Raw genomic sequence first — 23,165 nt, forward strand, 5'->3', positions numbered from 1 at the left:
CCCGTGATGTGAGTGAGGGGCTGGGCTACCGTGAGCTTTACACTGAGTCAGTAAATGAGTCATTTGGGGCGAAGAATCATGATTCTCGAGTCAGTAAAGTGATTCTCGGGTATTGAACAATTTGTTCATGATTCGCACAATACTAGTCTAAGGGTTTTTCAAACAGAAGAGAAACTATCCTTCTGAGAGCAACAAACAAAAGAAATATAGTGGTAAGCAGCACAGATAATATCCTACAGAAGCTAATTTCGTCTTGAACAGCTCAGTCTGTCCTGCTCCTGTTGATTCCTTCAGTTAAGGACACCTGCAATCAAATTGTTTCTGAGCTAGCAGGCTGAAAATAAAACCAGCTAACCTGGACAGTACTTTTCTATAGCTATCAAATGACAACTATGTTCAGCTAAATTCAACTGTCAAGCCAAGAATGCTAAGTTATAGACTTCATAGGCAATTAATTTAGATAATATACAACAAGGGTGCAGGATGGAAGTTATTGTAAGTTGTGTGCCAGTGGCGTTTATTTATTCATCATGTGTGTTAAATAGGCTTTATGCTTCTTCAAACTGTTTTGTCCTGTATTATGTTGTAAATGTAAACCTAATGTCATAATGCAGGCTTCAGCACAGTTAAATCTTCTGTATTGGAACCATGTTAAAACACATTGCCTCTGATTTGACTGAATATTGAAGTATTAGCAAGAAGAGGAACAGTGTCAAAGAAAATTAAAAAGTTACCTTTAAGTAATTTGTTCTAAAAACAGCCTTTTCAGAGCCATGTATAAGAATGAAAATATATTAATGTATAGCACAAAACTGTCCAAAAACATATTTAGAAATGTAGCTATATCATTCTTAGGAAACCAACTTCAGCAGAGGACACAAACCTGTGAGCATGCTCAGGAAAAGACAAAGTTTATTTTACATAATACTGCATCTTATGAATGTGACACAATTAAATGAGCTACACACACCGCAAACTAACATCAAACATCAAGAATAAAACTTAGTAGAACAATTACACCAAGATAAAAGACAGATTCAACATTGTTTAGGCCCAGATCATGGTGAGAACATTGTTTGTGCAACATGATTGTTTTAGTCCTGAAAAAGAAATCATTACAAAATTAAGTTACAATTCTCAAAGAAGAGAATTGTATTTTTCTCTCAAATACTTTTTCTGCTGCTACAGATTTTAGACAACCATAGTACAACTTTCTTTTGACATTTTATTTCAATACTGGCCCTATATTGCTTACTCTGTTGATCAGATCATAGTACTGAATATCCACAAAGTGCTCCTCTGAGGGGACACAAAGGAAAATCACAAAATAATAGGGTTTAAAATAGAGGCCAAAAATGGTCCTGGCACAAAAAGACCTTCAGTTGGTTGTTACTGTTCTAAAAGTTCTAAATGTTGGCATTTCAAGTCATTCTCCTTGTGCAAAGTTAGACTCAAACTTTTGATAATTTATTTATAAACATAGCTGCTCATAAATACAAAACACTTTTTTAAAGTCTACCGACCAAGTGGTAAGACTGTTCCCCAAAGAAGATGATGGCACCACGGTAAGGTCAGAACAGCAGCAGAAATCTCACAAAAACTGTTAAATTTCAACAAAGTATATTACAAGATCCTTTAACACTGTTTCATTTTATGGGTAAATTAAATTTATCACTGTTTTCTTTCTTTTTTCCAGTAGCAGGCTTCCAAATTTTTGGTTCCCTATTGATGCACAAACCATAAAATTTGAATCAACAAAATAACAAAACAATAAAACCACCCCACAAAATGTGGTTTGTTTCCTCAGGGAAACGCAATGCCATTAAGGGTTCATTTCAAAAGTTGAATCAAGAATCAAAAATGATCATTTCATGTCTTTTTTTTAACAACACAAATGTTGTGTTGTACACACTTGTCTTGTGTACTTTTTTCAGATTATCTGAGTCACTCAAAAGCAGGAAGTTGCAAAAGAACATAAACAACCTGTTGCAACTAACAGTAACTGAATTGTATTTCTGTTAATACGACACATAAATAAGCTATACAGCACAATTTAATGACATGGCAATTGAAAGTGCTTTTTAATGCAAATAGATGTAGAAAACACATAAAATAACATTAAAAAAGCAGAGGAATGGACATGGAATGAGAAAAAAACATCCCCCTAAATCCATGTTTTAAAAATTGTTCAAACAACTTCTGAATCAGTGTTTGAATTTGGTAAACAAATCAGATGTTCCTCAAACAACCATTGTGTGGTCAAGTTCCATTCTTCCTTGTTCCATTAAAAAGTGCCATTTCAAAGTATATAAACACTTACTATGAGTTTTGGTTTGATTTTTACACATTCTTGATGATAAAAGATTAAAAAAAAACATAGAGAAGAGAATCAGATGATGAGTCAAAATAAACTTCTCATGCAGCACATGTATAAAGGTGAAGCTGGCAGTGCAGCATTGTCCTTGGCATTTGACAAGATGAAAGACAGCTTCATTGTTTGAGTTCTGATCCATAAACTCTAACATATCTGTACCGTGTAAGTTCATGAATTTTTTTGGCTATTGAACTGTAAAGTCAACCCTCCTCAGTGCTGGTTCAGTCTTTTTTTCTGTTTACATTCACACAAGAAGCACTGATACACAGGGGTTTAAATGTGTGTGGTTTGTTTGTCTGGGGTGCATTTCAATTTAAAGTCCAGGAAAACCCACAGACAAAACTCACCTCTGGACCATCAGCTGATGTCTGACAACTTCTCCACCAGATCGTTCTTATTCATTGCCTTGAGAACCCTCCTGGTTAACTCCATACAGTGTTTTCTGTAGGTGCCTAACATGAGATCCACCAGCTCCAGCATGTCTTTGTTCTCCAGTTCACTCCTTGAAATGCTTGTGAGGTCTGCCAGGACGCCCCTGTCCTGCAGATACCACTTGAACTTTTTGAACTCTTCCTGTGTCAGGTCCTCCAGAATTTTTAGCAGCCTCTCTCGGTCTGTGGTGCTGATTTTTACAGCCTAATGAATTCAAAGTAAAAAAAGAAAAAGATAATTTTTTGATGGTTGATTATGTTTTTTCTTGCCTCACAGTAAAAGCATTCTCAAATGTGGCATTTAGTAGACATCAGACCTGCATCCTGTTGGTTAAACTTTGCATCTGTGCAGACAGCTGATCATCCACAGAGGGTTTGTCTGAAGACAAAGGAAATAAAACATAGTGCATGAGTGACTGATTATCAAATTACTTTACAGCAGGCTCTATAAATATATTCTGTAATAAATGATGTTCAGTGAATGGGAGGTTATGCAAAGTAGAATCTGAATGGGACCTGATGAGATTCTGTGTAGCATAACCACCCACTTACTACAGTTGTCTGCTGACACCCAATGACACCTAATTTTTTAGCACCTGAAATCAACATTAAACTTAACATTTTCTTTCACTATAAAGTGGAAACTTCAACGTGTCTCTACTGAAATTCTGTAAAAATTGAGACTTTTTCTAGGGACTTAATAGGAAGAGGTGAGATCACAAACTCTCTGAATTTACAGGACTGATTTCTTCAGATTAATTGATTATGACATCTTTGATCACAGCAGGAATAAAAAGAGAGCTGGGTGATTAAGAGTGATTATATAAAATGGCAATAACTAGAACCAGCTGAATGACTTCATCTACAACATGAGTTTATCCTGCGACATTAAAACGTACTTACCTCCTTTGATTTTATCTTTTAATGTTGTAAACTCTATAATATACAAATCACTGGAAATGTTTTCATTACATCATAACTAACACTTTTAAATTTGAAAGAACTGATCAGTGGTAGTACGTAAATTTAAGAGTGTATTCCTTGTAAAACCTCAGCTTGTGCAGCATCTTACCTTCTGAGGCAGGACTGTGATAGTCATCTGAAATAAAAAGAACAAATCAAAAATTAAAAGCTGGTATTTTAGTTTATCTGTTGCCTACTATATTTTGTAATGTTTAATAACCACCAACCTTCTCTGATTTCACAGGTCCACACTGGATTGGACTCAATCTCCTTCTTACTTGTGTAAAAGAGTTCAAGTTGGAAGTTTCTGTCTGGTTTCTCTATGAACACTTCATAGAAATTTGGATCTTGGTTGTCATACCTCAGGGTAATTTTCTGTGTAAAAACACAGTAAGTCAAAGTTAAACCATATGGCACACTAACAGAAAAGAAGGCTTTCTCATAGACAGCATAGACAGTGTTACATACAGTAAATGATTTCATACTTCATGTAATTTATTAAGTTTTCATTTGGGAATGATAATCCTGAAAATAAAATCAATGTGATGTAAAGAGTAGTTAGGGAAAGCTCTTTTAAGACAATCAAGCTTTGAACAGGAGACAGTGTGGAGCTGTGCTTCTCACATGGACTCTCTTCACTGGAGGAATCCAGCTTTGAAAATAAGAAATACTTCCTGTCTCATATTTTCTTCTGTTTTTACCTGATCCTTATCTGTTTTTGAGACACCATGACATTTGAACACTCATCAATAACTGCTCTGGACCTGTGTGAAAGACTGCCCTTATTAGGCACAAAGACACACCTGATGACAGACAAACTGTACCTGTGGGTTAACCTTTGCTGTTTCTGCCGTAAGGCTGAAACCTTTCTGCATTTTTAGGTACTTGTCTGGCCGTGGCTTCTCAATTGTCTGAAATCCTTTTGAGAATTCCTTCTTGTCCACAGTCTGTGAAAAAACAACAGCACAGTAGATTAACAGCTGGTTTACTGGGAGGCCAAATCTTGAAAACCAATAGTTAAAAATCCAAATCACCATTAAAGCTGACCCTGTAATTGCAGATTTTTTTTTGATTATGAAACTCTAAAAAGTTTAATATTTCTCGTTACTGACCCCAACATGCCATCATAGGCTTTGGTGCCATATTGAATCTGGTGTTCTGCATTTCTGAGAGGAAGACATTTACTCACCTGTTGTAGAGCAGGATCACACGGGATCAGATACACACGCAGTTTGAGAAATGGTGTGTTGGGTTTGTAGTAGATCAACACGCAACAACTTATTTTCACTGGGAAGCCAACTTTCATCAGAACCCCTCTTGGTGAAAAGACTGGTTCAGATAACTTGACATGGGATGGTGTGACCTCAGACACGTTTTCCACAACATCTCCACACTCATCTATGTGAAGGACTTTAAAGTTGTCAGATATTTTGGAATCGTCTTCTACACAAAACGAGAGCATACAAACATCATGAGGGGAAAAGAATTTCATCAGTTTTCCCAAATACTGTCAGTATGTTGGTTCATTTCATGTTCTTTCCTGTATTTCTACTCACCTGTGCAGATCCAGTGAGGCAGGTACACTTCATTTAACCTTCCTGTGATGACTTTGATGTCTATTAGAGGACCTGCAGGCATGAATTTGATGCTTTCCATCCTCTCCATGTGTCCTCCCCAGGAGCAGAAGTGGTACTGAAAGCTGACCTCCTCCTCACAGACCCAGCGCAAGCCAGAGACACTACATTCATAGTTTCCTGTTTCACTCTGTAGGCTAAGACGTGGAAAAGAACAGCAGTGTGTTTGTATACAGATACAACAACTGAATGATGCTGTGTTACGGGCACAGCTGAATAAATCCTCATATTAACTGTGTCAGCCTCAAGTTTATCTAAAACAAAAAGTTATTTTTTTTCACCTGTAAGTTGGAGACTCATCTCCTCCAGAGCCGTTCACCCCAGGTTCCAGTTTGGTCCAGGGACTGGAGTCGGTCTGAAGGAGATTATCATGTTTAAGGAGACTTTCCTATGAGCAACAGCTCATACATAAACAAAATGAAAAAGAATAACAAAGAAACTGGATAAAAATGATGTCAGGGATTACCGTGCTGCCCCCACAGGCCTCAGGCTCCAAGCTTCCTGAGGGCCCTTGTTGGAAAGACAGAATTTTTCTCAGGGGTTTATTTTACATTTAACATCCATCAGTGTTTGTCAAAACATTAAAGTGTAACTGTTTTAATTTAGTATTTGTTTACTCATTATCTGAACTCCCATTAACCATTACCGATGTACTGGTAACTCTCTACACTTATTGTTACTTAAAAAGAGGAGGGAGATTTATTTTTTACACTATTTGGGGGATTATTGTTATAATGATGATTGCTGATTAACGTTAATGCAGAATTTAAGGACATCTACTTCATTTGCTCTCAAGCAATAATTTTCACCAGAACTGGGACAGTAAACAAACAAATGTATAAAAAACTCACTTGAAGATGTTAAACAAATAAAACAAAGAATCTGCACACCAGATCTTTGAAAGAGGAATAATACTGTGTTCACAACTCACCTTGAGATCCTGAGCTGCTTTCTGACAGCTTCTCCACCAGATCCATCCTTCTCAATATTTCTAAAACATCCTTCGTCACGTCCACACTCTGCTGGCCATAGTTCTCCACCATCAGCCTCACTGTCTCTGCTTTGTCAGCTGTCTCCATGCTGTGTCCTGGGATTTTTGGCAGACCTCTCAGTTTTGTGTACTGTAGGACATGCTTAAACTTCTCCAGCTCCCCAGGGCTTAACTTTTCCAGTATTTCCAAAAGCTGCTCATGGTCTGCTGTCAGTGTAGTTTCCTGAAGGTTTAAGTTATCAGAATTTACTTCAATAACATTAGCAGCTTAATCACAACAAAACTATGCCAAAACAGGATTCTCTAGAGAATTTTTTTTTAGATTTTTCGCCTTTTGCTGAGTGTGAATCAAACCCATTTGTTTTATTTTTTTTGAATATAATAATTGTACCCGGTTAGCTACAGGAACAGCCCATATCAAATTGTTTGACCTCTGATACTTGGTGTTTTTTATTTCTTTCAATACCATCAATTCAAACTCAAAGCAATTTAATTAAATTAATTTTTTCTTCTTTGTCCGGTTACACTCTTTTATTTTTAAAGTAATTTTGCACTCTAAAAACTACCAAGCTCAATGTTCTTTTTCCGGCAAGAGCAAAAGCACAGTGTCACAGCTTGTTATTTAACATTACAGTGAAAAAACATTTTATCAGCTCGGTGAGCAAACGTGAAAAAAACTTTGTCCCTATTTTGTAGAAATAGTGATAGTTACACAGTAATTCATTTTAGTCTGTGTTGTGTAAACTGTGTATGACGTTATGTTACTTACTCCTTGAAGTCTTTTGGACTGGTGCTCCTCTGAGATGAGAAGAGAAAGGAAAAAGAAAATTACTCGAACAGACAATCTGCAACTTTCATCAGTGTTTTCACTTTAAGACAAATCATAACATAACAAATCAATATGACTAAAGATGACAGTATTCAGTGTGTGTTAGATATCTGTGTTTTTAAGGCTGCTGCAAAGTGACACTTCAGTCTACTCAGTTTTCACATAAATAACACCAAAACATTTTTTAGCTCATCTTAAAGATGTTTTCAGTCAGACTAATGAGGGAGCTTTTGTCCTCTTACCACAAGTTTTGAGTCCTGAGCTGGTCCCTGACGGCTTCCCCACTAGAATAGTCTTCCTCAGCAGATCAGTCTCCTTCAGCTTCTTTAAAACATCTGCAGTCACTTCCACACACCGCTGGCCATGGATCTCCACCATCAGCTTCGCTATTCTAGCCCTGCTTGCTCTTGTTATTTGATTTTTTCTGACTTCTGGGAGGCCCTTTTCCAGACCAGTGTGCCACAAGTCCTTAAATAGTTTAAACTCTCTAGAGCTTAAGCCTGTGAGTGCTTCGAAAACTGTCCAACAAAGTGATGATGGTTTCTGACAGACAGAAAATAACAGAGCATTTATGAGTTTCATCTCCACTTTAGTGACTGAACTTTAATTCATTTGCATTAGTCCAAACCGTGAAGTCATGTCAGTATTGTGACAACGAATATCACTAACATAAGCCTTAATGAAACTGGTGACAACAGATTTAAGGACTAATATGAAAACAAAGAATTAACATCTACTTCTTAAAGCATTTATTCAACTTTTCAAAGTTGTTTTATCATGATCATTATGTTCAGTTAACAATGAGGACATGAAAAGTGTTATGTGTAAAGTATTTGTGATTTCATGTTACTCACTTTCTGGAGATGCTCAGACTGACCTTCCCCTGAGGATAAATGAACAAAATTAATGATTCAAAAATCTTTACAAACCCTGAAAGTCAATGCTCTATGTCATCCTGAGATCAGGAGTGCAATATCATGTAATGGCCCCAATCGACCAGCTGCATCGCTGCTCTATCATGGCACCGCATCTGATGGGTTTCTACTCAAGTAAACAGGTCAACTCACACCGGCTCTGCTTTGTTACGTCCAGCTTCGGCAAGTCTTAGCCCCCATATCAGTTACACAAGGCTCCTGTAGGAGCAGATTATGAATGAGAGTGTTTACAGTGGTGTTTGTTAGTAATAGGGGAAACTGATGTTCAAATTAGTTATAAGGTGGAACCTTGTTTGTGTGGGCAGGTTTTTCACCATTCAGTGTTATGAAGGTTGATTTAATTCTGTATCTTAAAGTTTTAGGCTAGCATCATTTTCTCTTTTACTACTTTAGTCTTTCAATATTTTATAATCTTATTTGTTTCTTTTAATTTGGTTGTTTTATTTTCTTGTCAATAATTATCCAGGTGCAGCACCTCAGTGGCTTAGCGCTTTAGCTAGACCTCTATAGCTCCAATTTTTGCTGGATCCTAAAGCTGTGATGCATCAATTGAGTGGGACAGAGAGTCATGAACAAAAACAACATAAAAAACACACATTGAGCAAAAGAAAACAAAGCGTGTCAAAGCTAGATCGTATTAAGCTTTACAACAACAAGCGACATAAGCAGCACAGCCAGACCAGGAGTCAACACATTCAAGATTTTACAGTCCAACATTAATAAGCAGAGGCTCACCATTGGCATGGGAATTGTTATATTATTTCCTTTTTTATATATTCTTTCTTATTTTTATTATGTGTTGGTTCAGCTCAGCATTTTATCTAGTCTTATGTTGCCTCTTATGTGTTCTTGTACAGCCTCAGGGTTGGTCTCTATATGACCTGTGTGAACTTTCACCTAGCTCCTTGCTCTGCACCCACACATTTGGAAAGTACATACTTCTGACATCTGACGACAGCTGTGGGTTGAGAAAGTTGTGCCAATCATAGCTGATGGCCAATTACTCCCAGTTGTGTAGATAAACTCAAACTCTGTACAGGTGTAGCCAATAACACTTAAAACTGTAATATAACTGGATATCAGCTCACCCTCTTTGAAAGAGACCACCACTGTAAACTTGACCTGTGACCTGAATAAATGCTGAACTGAGAAATAGCTCCTCTTTATGGGATTCTAATGAGTTGACGGACCCCCCAAAAAACCTAAGACGTATAGAACGTATTCCTGGTAAAACACTGAAGTAACAAAGTTCACAGCGTGTTCTAATATACGTTTGGTTACTCATAAAGATAAGTAAGACATAACACAACTCACGAGCCTCATTCACAAACAGTGCTTATGCACAAATTTGTGTGCACAAAGGTTTGACACACAAATCTGTGATTCATCAATATTTTCTTACTGGAATTTGCTCTTACTCTGCAAACAAATGTAGAACCTCTTCAGACCATGCGTACACACAAATGATGACAAACAACTGTCAGAAAATGTATACTGCTGTAACCTGATGCACAACATATCTAAACTTTCTTCAGTTAAAGAAAAATGTCTTAATTGTAAATGTACAAAATAAAGATGAAATTGACGTATGTTCACCCTTATCATACATACAACATTGAATCTTAAATTAAATACTTAGTTTTCCGATTCAAAATACCACAAAGTATATTTTAAAATGCCACAGCTTTGATGTTAATTACATGGTTGGGTATGGTGAATGTAGCGTCTCAAATGGAGTTCAGTTGTAAAACATGCTTCAAAATGCAAACTCAGAGCGCAGATGGCCTAGCAGCGTAGGACACGGTCCATGAAGTTTGTCCAGGTGGCCCGGTTTCAAATCCAGCCTGTGACCTCTTTCCCGCGTGTCACTCCCCACTGTTGCCCTGTTTCCTACTCTATACACTGTCCTCATCAATCTGATTACAGGAATAAAAAGCCCCAAAAATAGCTTTAAAAATAAAAAAAGAAAACTAATTGAAGATATGAAATAACTTTTTTCTCCATATGATTTTATGCCAGGGGTCACCAACGCAGTGCTCATGGGCACCTGGGAGTCCACAAGAACCACTTCAGGTGCCCATGAGGCATGTCCAAAAAACGGCACAGGTCACAATTTAGCTCCTCGGGAAATGTTTCCTACCACCATTGTTGTGTAAATCATTGATAATAATTGTGGAATAAAACACATTGACATGTAAGCAGTCTCTTCCCAGTATTACTTTTACTACTATTATTATTGCTATTAAAAAGTGATCCGTGCAATTTTGTTCAGGAAGTTCGTTTCTAACAAGTAGTCCTCCAAACCAGGTTGGTGACCCCTGTTTTATACATTTTCGGAGCAAAAAACGCACAGTCACTGTTCACTCAGGTTTATTTGTTTTTTATTAAAATTATCCAGCAACTTTTTTGATATGTGTCGTTTAAGTTTTGGATATCTGTTGTGATCTCCCACACACACTACCCAGGAGAGCCATCTGATTATTGATCATCTCATAAAAACAATGGTTGACAATGACAACCCAGATGTTGAGGTCGATGGTGCCTCTTCCTGATGCACTGAACAAATGTCCTAATTAGGGCTGTCACTTTAATCCATTGATTAGATAAATTAATTACACAGCAAATTAATGTGATATAAAAAATTAACGTGATTAACTCATTAGCTGCCAGCACATCTTGAATGACTTTTCAAGACCCAAATAATATTGTTTTCTATGACTATGTAAACACCAAAACTACCTAAGAAGAGTGGACACTCTTCTTTCATGTCTCTCTTCCTGTTTTTGGTCCAAAAACAGACAAAACATACTTTTTATGATCGTGTTCATTTCGGGTTTCCATTCTTTGATCCTCTCCATGATCTCTGTCATCTTTTCTTACGATCACCCCGCTCTTTCCCTCAGAGCTACTGCAACACATCCTTATTTCAAGCGTGAGCTGCCTGACTCTCACTATGCCTCTGTCATCTCACATCTTCTCCTCATATCCATGCTGATCTCTCATTCAAAAAGCGCAATGCTCCCACACACAGTAGTTTACAAGCATGATTTTGATTGACAGGCTCAGCCAGACCCTCCGCCAGACCCTGCGCCCCCCTCCCCCGCCGTTGAAAAACATACTTTACTTCTGTAGACACGTTGAACGGTTGCAATCAAATTGAAAAACAAATACGGATTAATAAATTTTCTCTTCTTTGTGTATTCATCTGATTAGTCATGCACTACAATTTTGTAATGTCCTAGAATTCAAATTCTCTAATGGGGAACCTTAAGCAGATATGAGATTAAAATGTAATTACATAGATTAATTAATTTCAAATCCTGTAATTAATTAGATTGTTTTTTTAATCACCTGACAGCACTAGCCCTAATATAAATGGGGGCAAAGTAGGCGGCTGATTGCAGGTTGCTGGCACACATTCAAAATTATTCTGATTTACTATCACAAGCATGGTGGTCAAATCAAAATTGGCTGGTGAGCACTTGTCATTAATCTGACGGTGATACTGCATAAACACTGAACTTGTGTGCAGAGTAGGAACACTTTTACACATTTATTAGTGAATGAGGCCCATTGAGAGGACACACTTTGTAGCTGTGTTAAAACAAAAACTAACTTGGGATCCAAAAATACTGTCACTCTAAAGATGAAACATAAAATATGATAAACTTTCTTTAATGACACATACATGTGGTTTTGTAATAAGCAGTGTTTATTTTTTTTCTCTGACCTTTAAGTCCTGAGCTGATCTCTGACAGCCTCTCAACCAGGTCAGATCTCTTCATGTCCATTAAAACCTCTTTGGTCACCTCCACAGGCTGCTGGTTCTCCACCATCAGATACACCAGGTCCTCCAGCTTATGTTCTGGCTCTGTTTGGATTCTGACAACCTGTGGAAGACTCTTGTGGAAGTATGTAAACTGTAGCAGGAAGCTGAATTTCTCAAGTTCCTCAAAACCTAAACCCTTCAGCGTTTGAAAAAGAATCTGCTCATCATCTTCCTTCACTGCCTAAAAACAGAAAGAATACACAAAGTAAACATGAGATTTCTTAACTAAGGTGATTAGAATGAACCTCTCTGCAAATTTAGTCAGAAACTTGTTTCATCAGAATGTTCGCGGCAGCTATAAAACAGAAAGTTGTGGTTCTGATGTTTATATCTAAGTGGATACATCAAGTTTTTGTCTATATATCAGGATCTGCTGATATCAGCATCGTTAGAGCCCAGTATGTAACAGCAACACAAAATGTAACAATGCTGAGTCAAAAGAGTAATAACATTTGGGTTTTGCTATATTTTTTATTGTATACCTGGCGCAGCCCTTTTGTTACATTATTGACCAGTTATTACATTTTGGGTCGTTGTTACAAATCAGGCTCCAATAAGCCTGTTGGTAAAGAATTCAGTATTCAACAATAAGATGAGCTATTTGAATCAATCTGCTGTGTTGCATGAATTTAGTGATAACATGTTAGTAAACCTTATGTTGAAGCCCAGTGAAAGATTTTAGATGTTGGAAGTTGTCTTTTTGGGGAAAAATAACTTCTGAACAATAGAGATTAAATATAAATTTTGTAATAAAGCATCTCAGAGGATTGAAGATGATTAAGGGCAAAAATTAAAAGATTTGGATCTGTGGACAGATGTGTCAACTAAAACAAAAATATAATCAAGTACAAAAATAAGTGAAAAAAAAATGGAATCAACAGTCGCTGACTTAAACATTAAATAAGAAACATCACAGATTTTCCAGGTATATTATTGATTTGTTTTTTAAATTATAACACCTCCAGAAACTAGACTATCTTTCAGTTTGCATCCAGAAAATTAAATACTCATATGAAAAGTAACTCACTTCTGCTGGAAATAGTGGTTGACGTTCATCTACAGAGTGTTTATCTGGAGAGAAAAGTTTTAAAACCAAATACTCAGAGAAAAATTATCAACTTTAACAGACTTCAGCTTACTTTAGTACACCTTTATTACTTATAAAGTTTCATATATCATGTTCAGTACATAAAGAGTTTTCTCCAACATTTTCAGTCGTAGAAAATACAATAAAACTCATCCATTAATATTTAAATCAATCATTTCCTAGGGTGGCCCTTAACCTCTTGGTTTGGTTGTTTGAGATGTTGACAGGAACACATCTAGATTTAGTCATTCTTTAGAACTCATAGTAATGTTTAAATTATATCAAAATAATTCAGTCCGAATTAGGTGTGATGCTTAAAGGTGTTCTTTGTCTTACCTGTGAGTGCTGAGCTGCTCCCTGACAGCATCTGTATCAGATCAGCCCTGTTCATCTCCTCTAAAACCTCTCTGGTCAGCTCCACAGATCGTTGTCCATATGTCCTCATCATCAGATCCACTATTTCTGCTCTCTCTCCTCCAGGCCTCAACACAGATGCGATGGGTATGGGCTTTTTCTTGGAGACAATCTGCTTCAGGAACTCCTTGAATTCACTGAGCTCCCTCTGACTCAAACAATGCAAAGTTTCTAGAAGTAGCTGCTGAACAGCTGACATTGTTGCTACCTGGAAGAATCAGAAAAAACATGTGACTTTATTTAGATAAAAGCATTTCTCTTCACATTTCATCAATAAAAGAGCAGAGCTGGGTGTGAAGGATGGATCCACTCTTTAGAAGTTTCTCAACTGATGACAGAGAAAGTCAGAAAAATGTGTACTGACATTTTATTTATATTCACACTGTTTCATAAATACATTTTTAAAGTGTTACCTGATTCAAGCCTGAGCTTTTTAATACAAATGAATCCAGTAAAATCTGTTAAGCCCGCAGTGAGGACAGGTATGATATTACTCACTTTCTGGATCAGTGCAGAGTGTTGTTTATCTGATTCTTTCTCTGGGGAGAAAAAAAAGGCTTACAAAAAACTCCTTAAAGATAATTCCAAAGTCTGACAACGCACACTGGTTTGAGGTGACTGAGACAGAACATAGACACTTATCACAATCATTCAGTCAGATTTGTGATGATTTGTTATTTTTCTTTCTACAGTCTTACTTTTGTGTGTTGAGCTGCAGTCTGACAACCTTTGTACCAGATCAGTCTTCTTCATTTCCTTTAAAATCTCTCTGGTGATCTCCACAGAGTGTTTGCTGCAGGTCATGATCACTGAAAACACAGTTTCCTGATGGTTTCTTTCCGCCCGCTGCAGCCATGGACTGTAAGAGGTGTATCTCACACCCCATGTACATTCCAGGTGGGCCATGAATTCATCAATTTCCTCTTCACTTAAATCAGCCAGAGTTTCCATGAGCAGCTCTATAACAGATGCTGTTGCTGTTTTAACCTGGTGAACGAGAGGGACATGATCAACTATGGAAACCCAAAAGATTCATAATTAAATAAATAAAAACATTTTGAAATAAATACCATTTTGATGAAATAACAGACAAGCATATAATATGACAATTAAATTGTGAAACAAGGCAATGTTATTATGAAAGATGTTTTATTATCCTTTAATATCGAATTATTATAACTAAAAATTTCACAATGATCATTTAAACAATTTCATACTTTTTTAAATAATTACTTTTTGTTCATTTTTCAAGCTTTTATGAAAAAATTTTTTTTTACAAAGTCAATTTTATTTCAAAATGTTCTTTTTCACAACGGCCTTTTTATTTCATAATGTCGTTTTTCAGCATAATATCTTGGTCTGTCAATCAAAGCTCCAAGGCGGAGCCAGTACAGTAATTGGCTGATCCTATACACAGACATTGCAGCAGCACCTGCAACATTGATTCAAATGTGAAGACGCTAAGTCAGGAAAAGCTTACAAACTTGGAGTGCATGCTACCCTTCAGAAAGAGTGGCTGCAGAACAGAAGACAGTTCCCGAGTTGCTCAGGGAAGTTGCAAATCGGTTGGACAGCAGCAGAAGACCTGAGCCTGAGAGAGGACTTCAGCAGCAGCAGCGTGTTTTTAATGAGGTGGTGTCTGGAAGTTCACTAAACAACAGCCCAGCAACGACGCTACCAAATGCTAGCACAGGTCCCACCCTCTAGCTTTGATTGACAGACCAAGTCATTCTGATGAAAAAGGACATTATGAAATAAAAATGGACTTTGTTAAAAACGTTTTTTTTTTTTAAAGCTTGGAAAATGATGAAAAAATTAATTATTTAAAAAAGTATGAAATTGTTAAAATAATCATTATGAAATATTTTATCATAATAATTTGATATTGAAGAATAATAACACATATTTCATTATAACATTGCCTTATTTCACAATTCAATGGTCATATTATGCATTTGTCTGTTATTTATCGAAATGGTATTTATTTCAAAATGTTGTTTTTATTTATTTAATTATGAATCTTTTGGGGTTCCATAATCAACATGCGGAAGTTCAGTTTCCCAACTGAAATAAAGAACAGTATTTCTGTCCACAGCTTATTAATGACTGTGTTTTTAACAGATGAAGGAGCTCTTTGGACACACCAACCAAAGTAAGCACGATTCAAAAAACTTTTAATCATGAAGGTTAATGTTTTAACTTATGCTGGATGAAGATCACTTTTTAGCTAACCATGGGGACATTAAAAGTGCATCTGATTATCATTACTCACTGTCAACAGGCAGTCCAAAGAACTTTTCTCTGAGGAGAAAAAAACCCAAAAAGAATCATGATTATAAACAAACTATGACACACTTTGCTTGACATTATTGTTGCTTCAGAAGTTAATCAGTGTTGTATTGAGATATCACAGGTGAGGATTCAGTGGATTCAATGAAAAGATTTAAAAAAAACAACAAATCAATCAGCTCCTATTATTGCTTGACTATGTGTTGAAAAAGTTCATTAGTGGCAGGAATTGTACTGTAATGTCCTTTTTGTCATAAACTTTGGTTTATGACAGGGTTCTCCAAATCCTACCCTGGAGGGCCGAGACGCTGCAGGTTTTCTTTCCAACCAAAAACACCACCAGCTGATATCACTGATTAGTCCCTGCTCTCTGCTTGAAGAGGAGGTAATCAGTTAAATCAGCTGGTGGAGTTTTTGGTTGGAAAGAAAACCTGCAGCGTCTCGGCCCTCCAGGGTAGGAGTTGGAGAACCCTGGTTTATGACATTAGGTGAGGAGAGTATCAACCCAGCTGATGCAGCATTAAAGTGATTCTGCTGAAATTGTTTCCTCAATCATTTGTTTATCTTAGAGCTCATTAACATCAAGAATTTGACTTTTTATTGAGAACATGTCACAAAAGAAGTTTGTTATCTTGGGACATTCAAATAATGAACTTGTTGTCACAAGATTTGTTTTTAACTATGAAACATAAAACATGGTAAACTGTCAATAACAATACATATGTGTTGTTTTGTAATGAAGCAGTGTTTGTTTTCTTTCTCTGACCTTTAAGTCCTGAGCTGGTCCCTGACAGCCTCTCAACCAGATCAGATCTGTTCATGTCCATTAAAACCTCTTTGGTCACCTCCACAGGATGCTGGTTCTTCACCATCAGATACACCAGTTCCTCCAACTGATGTGCCGGCTCTGTGTGGATCTGTGGAAGACTCCTCTGGAAGTATGTAAACTTCAGCAGGAACCTGAATTTCTCAAGCTCCTTAAAACTCAAACTCCTTAGCATTTGTAAAAGAATCCATTCAGCATCTTCCCTCACTGCCTAAAAACACAAATTTAAAAGGACATCTCTGTCAAATAAGTCAGAGCTGTGTGTTATCAGAATGTTTGTAGCAACCAGAAATGGGGAAAATTGTGGTTTTGTTGTTGATATCTACTGTGGATAAACTGACATATGGTCTGTACATCATAATCTGCTGATATCAGCCATATTAATAAATATCAACCTTTTGGCAAAAAATGTGATATTTACTAGCCAAAGTTACAAATTTGTGCCCATTGTGGTGCATCAATTTAGTGATGGCAACTAGTAAAGTTGAAGCTCACTGTAAAATTTTTGCTGTGAGAAACTGTCTCTTTATGGAAAAATACTAACTTCTGGGCAATAGAGATTAAATAAAAATATTATTCCTTGTAAAGCACCTATAAAGCCTTTTTGTGGAACCTTTATTTACAGAAGAAGACAACATAAAAAACTGAAAAGCACACTTTCTGTAGTTTGGTTGTTGAAGCAGCGAGCACTGCACATTAACAGTCATCACCAGCAGTCTCCTGGGAGAGGAGAAATTGCTCAGCAGGCTTATGTAACACTACATAGGGGACAGACCCTTGGTCCTCGGAAAATAAAAACAAACTATTTTAAGGTTTGAAGGATGAAATATAAATTTGTTAATTCACAATTTAGGTTTTGTGATGTATGGAATGTGTTTGTCCAAACATCTGCACAGTAAGGCTTTTGAAGATGTTGGTAAAGACAAAAAAATGTAAATGACCTAGATGTAGCAATAAAAAACAAATTTAAAATAAACTACAAAAATATGAAATATTAAAAAAAAATAAAGAGATGAATTAGTTCTCTCTGAAACTTCACCCCAACACACCTGTCACAGATAAACTTCCATATGACATGACAAAATACCGCTGCTTCTCTGATAATGGGTCAAAGAAATTCTCCTCAACATTTCACATTTTCTTTCTCAATTCAGAGGAGAATAAAATGAATGCAGCAGAGCTTACATTAAAAACTGTTACCATTTGTTTTACTTCATCAGATATAAATGTATAGGCCAGAGGGTTTCAGGTAGCATCAATGCAATTAAATCCTTACAAAAGCAAAACTCACCTCCTCTAAAAGATTTAGTCGTCCGTCCACAGAGTGTTTCTCTTGAAAGAAAATATATACAAATTGAAGACTAAGAGGAAAATCTTCAACAACAGGTAATTTAGTTTTTTTCTGATACAACTGTTGGTTTTAAAGGGTGATGTAACAAACAAACGGACACATCCTCAACATCTTCAGGTACAAAAAAAAGTGCAATACAAGTTATAAGGATGGATTATTTCCATCATTAAGATGTTGGTGATAACATGGCCACAAAAACAGATTAGTTTATCAATTTTGATTTATCCTCAGGAAAAAAAAAAAAATCTATTACCTTCAAGTGCTGAGCTGCTCTCTGATAGCATCTGTATCAGATCAGTCCTGTTCATCTCCTTTAAGACCTCTCTGGTCAGCTCCACAGACTGTCGTCCACATGTCATCATCATCTGATCCACTGTATATTGTATCTCATTATTTCTCCTCATTGATAACGAGGGCTGAATCAACTCGTGAAGCTCCTTGAATTCACTGAGCTCCCTCTGACTCAAACAATGCAGAGTTTCCAGAAGCAGCTGCTGAACAGCTGACATTGTTGCTACCTGGAAGAATCAGAACAAACATGTGACTTTATTTAGGTAAAAGATTTCTCTTCACATTTCATCAATAAAAGGGCAGAGCTGGGTGTTGAGGATGGATCAACTGACATTTCATCACATCTACACTGTTTCAGATAAACACTTAGGGCTCTAATTTCGTAGACCAGGCGCAAGCGCAGGCGCACCTGCCTTGCGCCGGCCTTCGCTGCGCGGACAAGGCGTGACCGGCGTACTTTGCAAGTTTCCTGCAGTGCCAAGAGAGACACAGTCACGGCGCAGAGGAGCGCAGAGGAGCGCAGAGGAGCGCAGAGGTGCGGAGAGGAGCGCAGGGGTGCGCGTTCACGCCTCCTTCCGCGCAAATGGCAGAGAGGGAGGAGAAAAGCCGTGAGTGGGTGTAACACAGCCGAGCCCGTTTTCACCAATCAAATGAGTGCCTCTCCTCGCCTTTAAATTCCCTGCAGCCGAGGTGCAGCGTCTGATTGGTCTGAGTGATCCCCAGCACCGCGGAAACAGTGCTGGTAGCGGAGACTGTCAGAGCCGCTGTCCCTGCAGCAGGAGAATGGACAGCGGGGCGCATCGGACGACATGAAGCACGTGTGGGCCAGCTCCCGCGACAGATGTAATCTGTTCCTTTGTCATTAATAGAAGAAGAAAATGAAGAGACAGTTACACAGCTGGCTTATCCATTCAGAATACTTTTGATCCACCTGCACTCCTGGTTTGTCATCGCCAAATAGCAGAACCTTTGGTGATATACTGTATACTCTCCCAGTGTCTCCACCTCATCCTCCTTACAATAATGTACTCCATCTTTTTAGATCACGTTAAAAATAAAGACTAAAACAGAGAAACATGGGAAATCACGGGTAAATCCTGAGTGACATACATTTATTTTGTCTCTTTTTTCTTTGTCTTTTCTCTCCCTCTTTTCTTTGAATTAAATGAAATGAGAGAACCAGCTATATACTCAGTATCAGATGTTAAGGCTGTTTATTGTTTAATTGTAAGATGTGCATCAAACTTCCAGCTGCCGTCAGGTTAACTTTCCATTATGACAAACGGCTTTAATCTGACATCAGATGTGACGGGACAATTAATATAGATACAAATGTATATGCTGGTTCAGACGGTTATATTAAATAGTGATTACTGTGATTGTTTATAATAATAATAATAATAACAATAATAATAATAATAATTTTATTTATATAGCACCTTTTAAGAACAGCAAAGTCCCAAAGTGCTTCACAAAACAAATAAAAATAATTTAATGCAAAAATTATTGCATTAAAATGTGCGTGACACTCTGGAAACCTGCCTCTGAGGCTTTGTTGACATGTGCGCACATGTGCGCCTGTCACCAAATTACAGCTGCAGAGGGTGCGCTCCGCTTTGCGCCGAGGATAGACCAGGTTGGAGCTGGCAAGCTTTCAGCGCACTTTCTGCGCTGATTTTGGCACGAAATTGTCACTGCGCCAACATGAATCTGCTGACACCTCCCCCTGGTGCGCCGTCAACTCTCCCTGGTGCGCAGTCACACCCATCTCTGCGCAGACGGCTTTACCAAATTGTCAAATTGGCATCGCACAGCGGTGGGCTACACAAAATTAACACTGTGCAGGGTGCACCAGGCTTGCGCCCCCTGCGCAATTAGAAATTAAATTAGAGCCCTTAGAGTGTGACCTGATTCAAGCCTGAACACATAAGAACAAATTGTTACAGAAAAATCTGTGAAGCACACAGTGAGGACAGATGTGATATTACTCACTTTTTGGATCAGTGGAGAGCGTTGTTCATCTGATTCTTTCTCTGAGGAGAAAAGTTTTTACAAAGACAAGTTTATCCAAACTATTGAAACACTTAGAAGTGAAAAACAAGACAGAATAACATTCACAGTCTTATTAATGACTCAAAAATAGTTTCCTTCTGCCAGCATATGAATGTTATAGATACAGGTAGAGCCAGACAGAGAGTGTCTTTAGTTTTTGAAAATTTAAATCATACATGTGCAACAGATAGACAAAGAGACAGAAAATAAACATGTAGACTAATGGGAGAAGTTAGGAGCCAGTTCTGTGATTTAAAGTTGTTTTGGTGTTTTAGGTCTTACTTTTCAACCTTGCGTCTGTCAGCCTCTGCAACAGATCAATCCTCTTCATTTTCTTTAAAATCCCTTTGGTTGTCTTAACAGAGTGTTGGCCGCAGGTCATGATCAGCAAAAACACAGTTTCCTGATGACCACCTACAAATACCCTGTGTGTGCCTGTCAGTAAGGGCTGCCACCAAGAGACAAAAGACTTGTTTCTTTTGATGGGTGTCTGTTTCAGGAAGTTCCTGAAGTATCCAATCTCCCCTTCAGTCATATCAGCCAGAACGTCCATGAGCACTTCTATATCAGACGTTATCATTTCAACCTGGTAGATTAAAGGGACATGATTCATGATGATGATGATTCAGGGACATGTACATGTACGTTTATATGCTTTCAACAAACACCACAAATTTCTGCAAAGATTTCACTGGTTTTATCGGGGGGGAACTACTTTTTTGCATGAAGTATTCATTTCAAGTGTCGGCTTAACCAGTTGCATATTATCTTTTAGTCATAATAAAGCTCTATGAGAAACATTAGTTTTTGGTGTCTTTAACTAAAATGTTTAAGATCCACTTGGTCAAAGTTGGGTTGCGTAAAGTCAGTGTGAAAAGTCATACTCACTCTCTGGATCAGTGAAGGCCACTGTTTGGTCTCCGTTTGCACTGAGTGTTTCTCTAAGAAAAGATAAAACAATTAGGGACTTCTGGGGGTTTTCTTTTACTTAACGGTGTATGCAAACTCAAAACTCAGGATTTCATCATTAAATCATTCCAAAGCCACCTTAACAGTCATTATAATATATTACAAGAAGAACAAACGTTTAACATCTCATTTTACTTAACTTTGCACATGCCAAAGCTGATGCCCTTTCTTAAGTATTAATCAAATGCAGAACTATTGTTAACTGGATGTTTCATGAGAAACTAAGTGTTTCTTTTTTATCATCCTTATCTTACCTTTACTTCCTGTGTTGCTGTCTGACAGTCTCTGCACCAGATCAGTCCTGTTCATCTTTTTTAAAACATTTTTGGTCAACTCCACAGACTCTTCACTGTACTTCTCCACCATCAGCTCCACTACTTCCTCTGCATTTTTCCCTTTTGGATGGTGTTTTGAAAGGGGTTGAACACCTCTCTCCAATTCAACATTTAGGTTAAAATCTTCGAGCTCCTCAGAGCTCAAATCTTTCAATATTTCATACAGCTCCCTCTTAGTCGTCATCTTTTCAACCTGGAACATGTAAAGTAATATCAGACAATATGCAAGCTAAAGTGTGTGCTATGTTCCATCTCTACATTTTTTTTTCTTTTTTTTGCATCTTATTAAACCAGAGGTAATAACAGGTCCAGACTGGCAATCGGGAGTGGCGGACTTTTCCTGGTGGCCTGCCTCCTTATTGGCCTGCCTGCCCTGGACAGGCCAGCCACGGAATGGGAAGATTCACTAACAAGACATACTATGATTGTACATTGAAAAATTGGCTTACAAATATTAACTGAAGAAAACCTTCAGAAAACAGTTAGCATAGCAGTTCAGCAGTGGATGGTATTGATAAAAAGTGTAGTTAATGTGGTGATACTACCATGTTCAAGTTTCTTTATGGTAGTTTTATAAACCTGAAACATTTCTGTCTCCTGTAGCACAAACATACTTCAGCTAAAATTATGGCATTTCTCTCTCACACACACTTACACACTTACATTCTTTCTTACACACACACACACACACACACACACACACACACACACACACACACACACACACACACACACACACACACACACACACACCTAGTATGAAATTGCATAATGTAACTTTAACTATAACTGTCACGAGCATACGAACGTTAGCTTAACGTTAGCTAGACTGTTAACAGAGAGTTACCAACCGTTATTGCCACACACTTGGAAAAAGCTCGAAAGCGGAAGAAGATCTCCAAAAGTGAAAGTAATAAAAATATGTAAGCATTAATGTCTTACCGTCGTTTTTAGGATCCAAGATTCGCTTTTTTCGGTTCATCTATTGTCAAAATCCGTTCATTTCCATTCGTCAATGTTCGCTAATGAAGTCCAGTATTCATGCTGGACGTTCGCAACATTCACTGCGTGTCTGTCCTCATAAAAGCGGTCATGTAAGTACTCCGGAACACCGGCTTACATGCTGCGTCTCTGTAGATACGTATGTTTCTCAAGTCGGAAGTTCTGTTCAACTTCAGAGGCTGGGTAATAAAACCGCTATCCAGCCCCTTCACCTCTCAAACAAACGCCCATGAAGCCAGCCAACCGTCCTGTCAAGAATTATTTCAGGGTTTGGCAACAAGCTGCACATTTTTTAAGCCTTATTTTTAATTTTCTTTTTTGGTAGTTTTGTTTGTTTGTTTGTTTGTTTGCTTTATTGTTTTTTATTGTTTTCTTTTTTTTCTTTATTTCACATAGAATTATTACTTTTTAAAAAATATTTCGCTCAATTAGGTGATTGCAGGTATTAGAAAGGGGGCACAGGGATAGGCCTCGTGTTCCAATTAAGTCAACGAAGTTACTTCCTTTTAACGGTAAACAAGGAATAACTAGATTTTTTTTTTTAAGTTAAACTTTGAGGAAAT

General features: G+C 37.5%; 1 protein-coding gene across 1 annotated transcript; it reads right to left on the minus strand.

Moving 5' to 3' along the window:
• Positions 1–1,166: 1,166 nt before the first annotated feature.
• Positions 1,167–22,791, minus strand: LOC141801228 (uncharacterized). Its single transcript, XM_074684203.1, has 27 exons — positions 22,543–22,791; positions 21,520–21,793; positions 21,185–21,237; positions 20,579–20,882; positions 20,237–20,277; positions 18,207–18,471; positions 17,894–17,934; positions 16,543–16,813; positions 15,760–15,788; positions 14,186–14,474; positions 13,986–14,026; positions 13,410–13,695; positions 13,014–13,057; positions 11,888–12,167; positions 8,077–8,105; positions 7,465–7,765; positions 7,163–7,191; positions 6,334–6,616; positions 5,869–5,912; positions 5,684–5,757; positions 5,325–5,539; positions 4,958–5,211; positions 4,593–4,715; positions 3,996–4,143; positions 3,878–3,904; positions 3,123–3,184; positions 1,167–3,010 (listed from the first exon to the last, which is right to left on the minus strand). Exons 2-27 carry the CDS (start codon positions 21,782–21,784, stop codon positions 2,732–2,734), a joined length of 4,077 nt encoding a protein of 1,358 aa, XP_074540304.1. The 5' UTR covers positions 21,785–21,793; positions 22,543–22,791; the 3' UTR covers positions 1,167–2,731.
• Between the last annotated feature and the right edge of the window lie 374 nt (positions 22,792–23,165).

The sequence above is a fragment of the Halichoeres trimaculatus genome, unplaced genomic scaffold (assembly GCF_033239565.1).
Source record: "Halichoeres trimaculatus isolate MK-OKI-2021-1 unplaced genomic scaffold, fHalTri1.1 fHalTri1_scaffold_12, whole genome shotgun sequence".
In the NCBI taxonomy this organism is placed as follows: domain Eukaryota; kingdom Metazoa; phylum Chordata; class Actinopteri; order Labriformes; family Labridae; genus Halichoeres; species Halichoeres trimaculatus.

Coding starts and splice junctions, on each gene's coding strand:
- LOC141801228 (XM_074684203.1), bottom strand. CDS start 21,784: ATGACGACTAAGAGGGAGCTGTATGAAATATTGAAAGATTTGAGCTCT. Junction 20,278..20,578: donor GACAGACGCAAGGTTGAAAA/GTAAGACCTAAA, acceptor TTTTCTCCTCAG/AGAAAGAATCAGATGAACAA. Junction 13,058..13,409: donor GAGCAGCTCAGCACTCACAG/GTAAGACAAAGA, acceptor TTTTCTCTCCAG/ATAAACACTCTGTAGATGAA.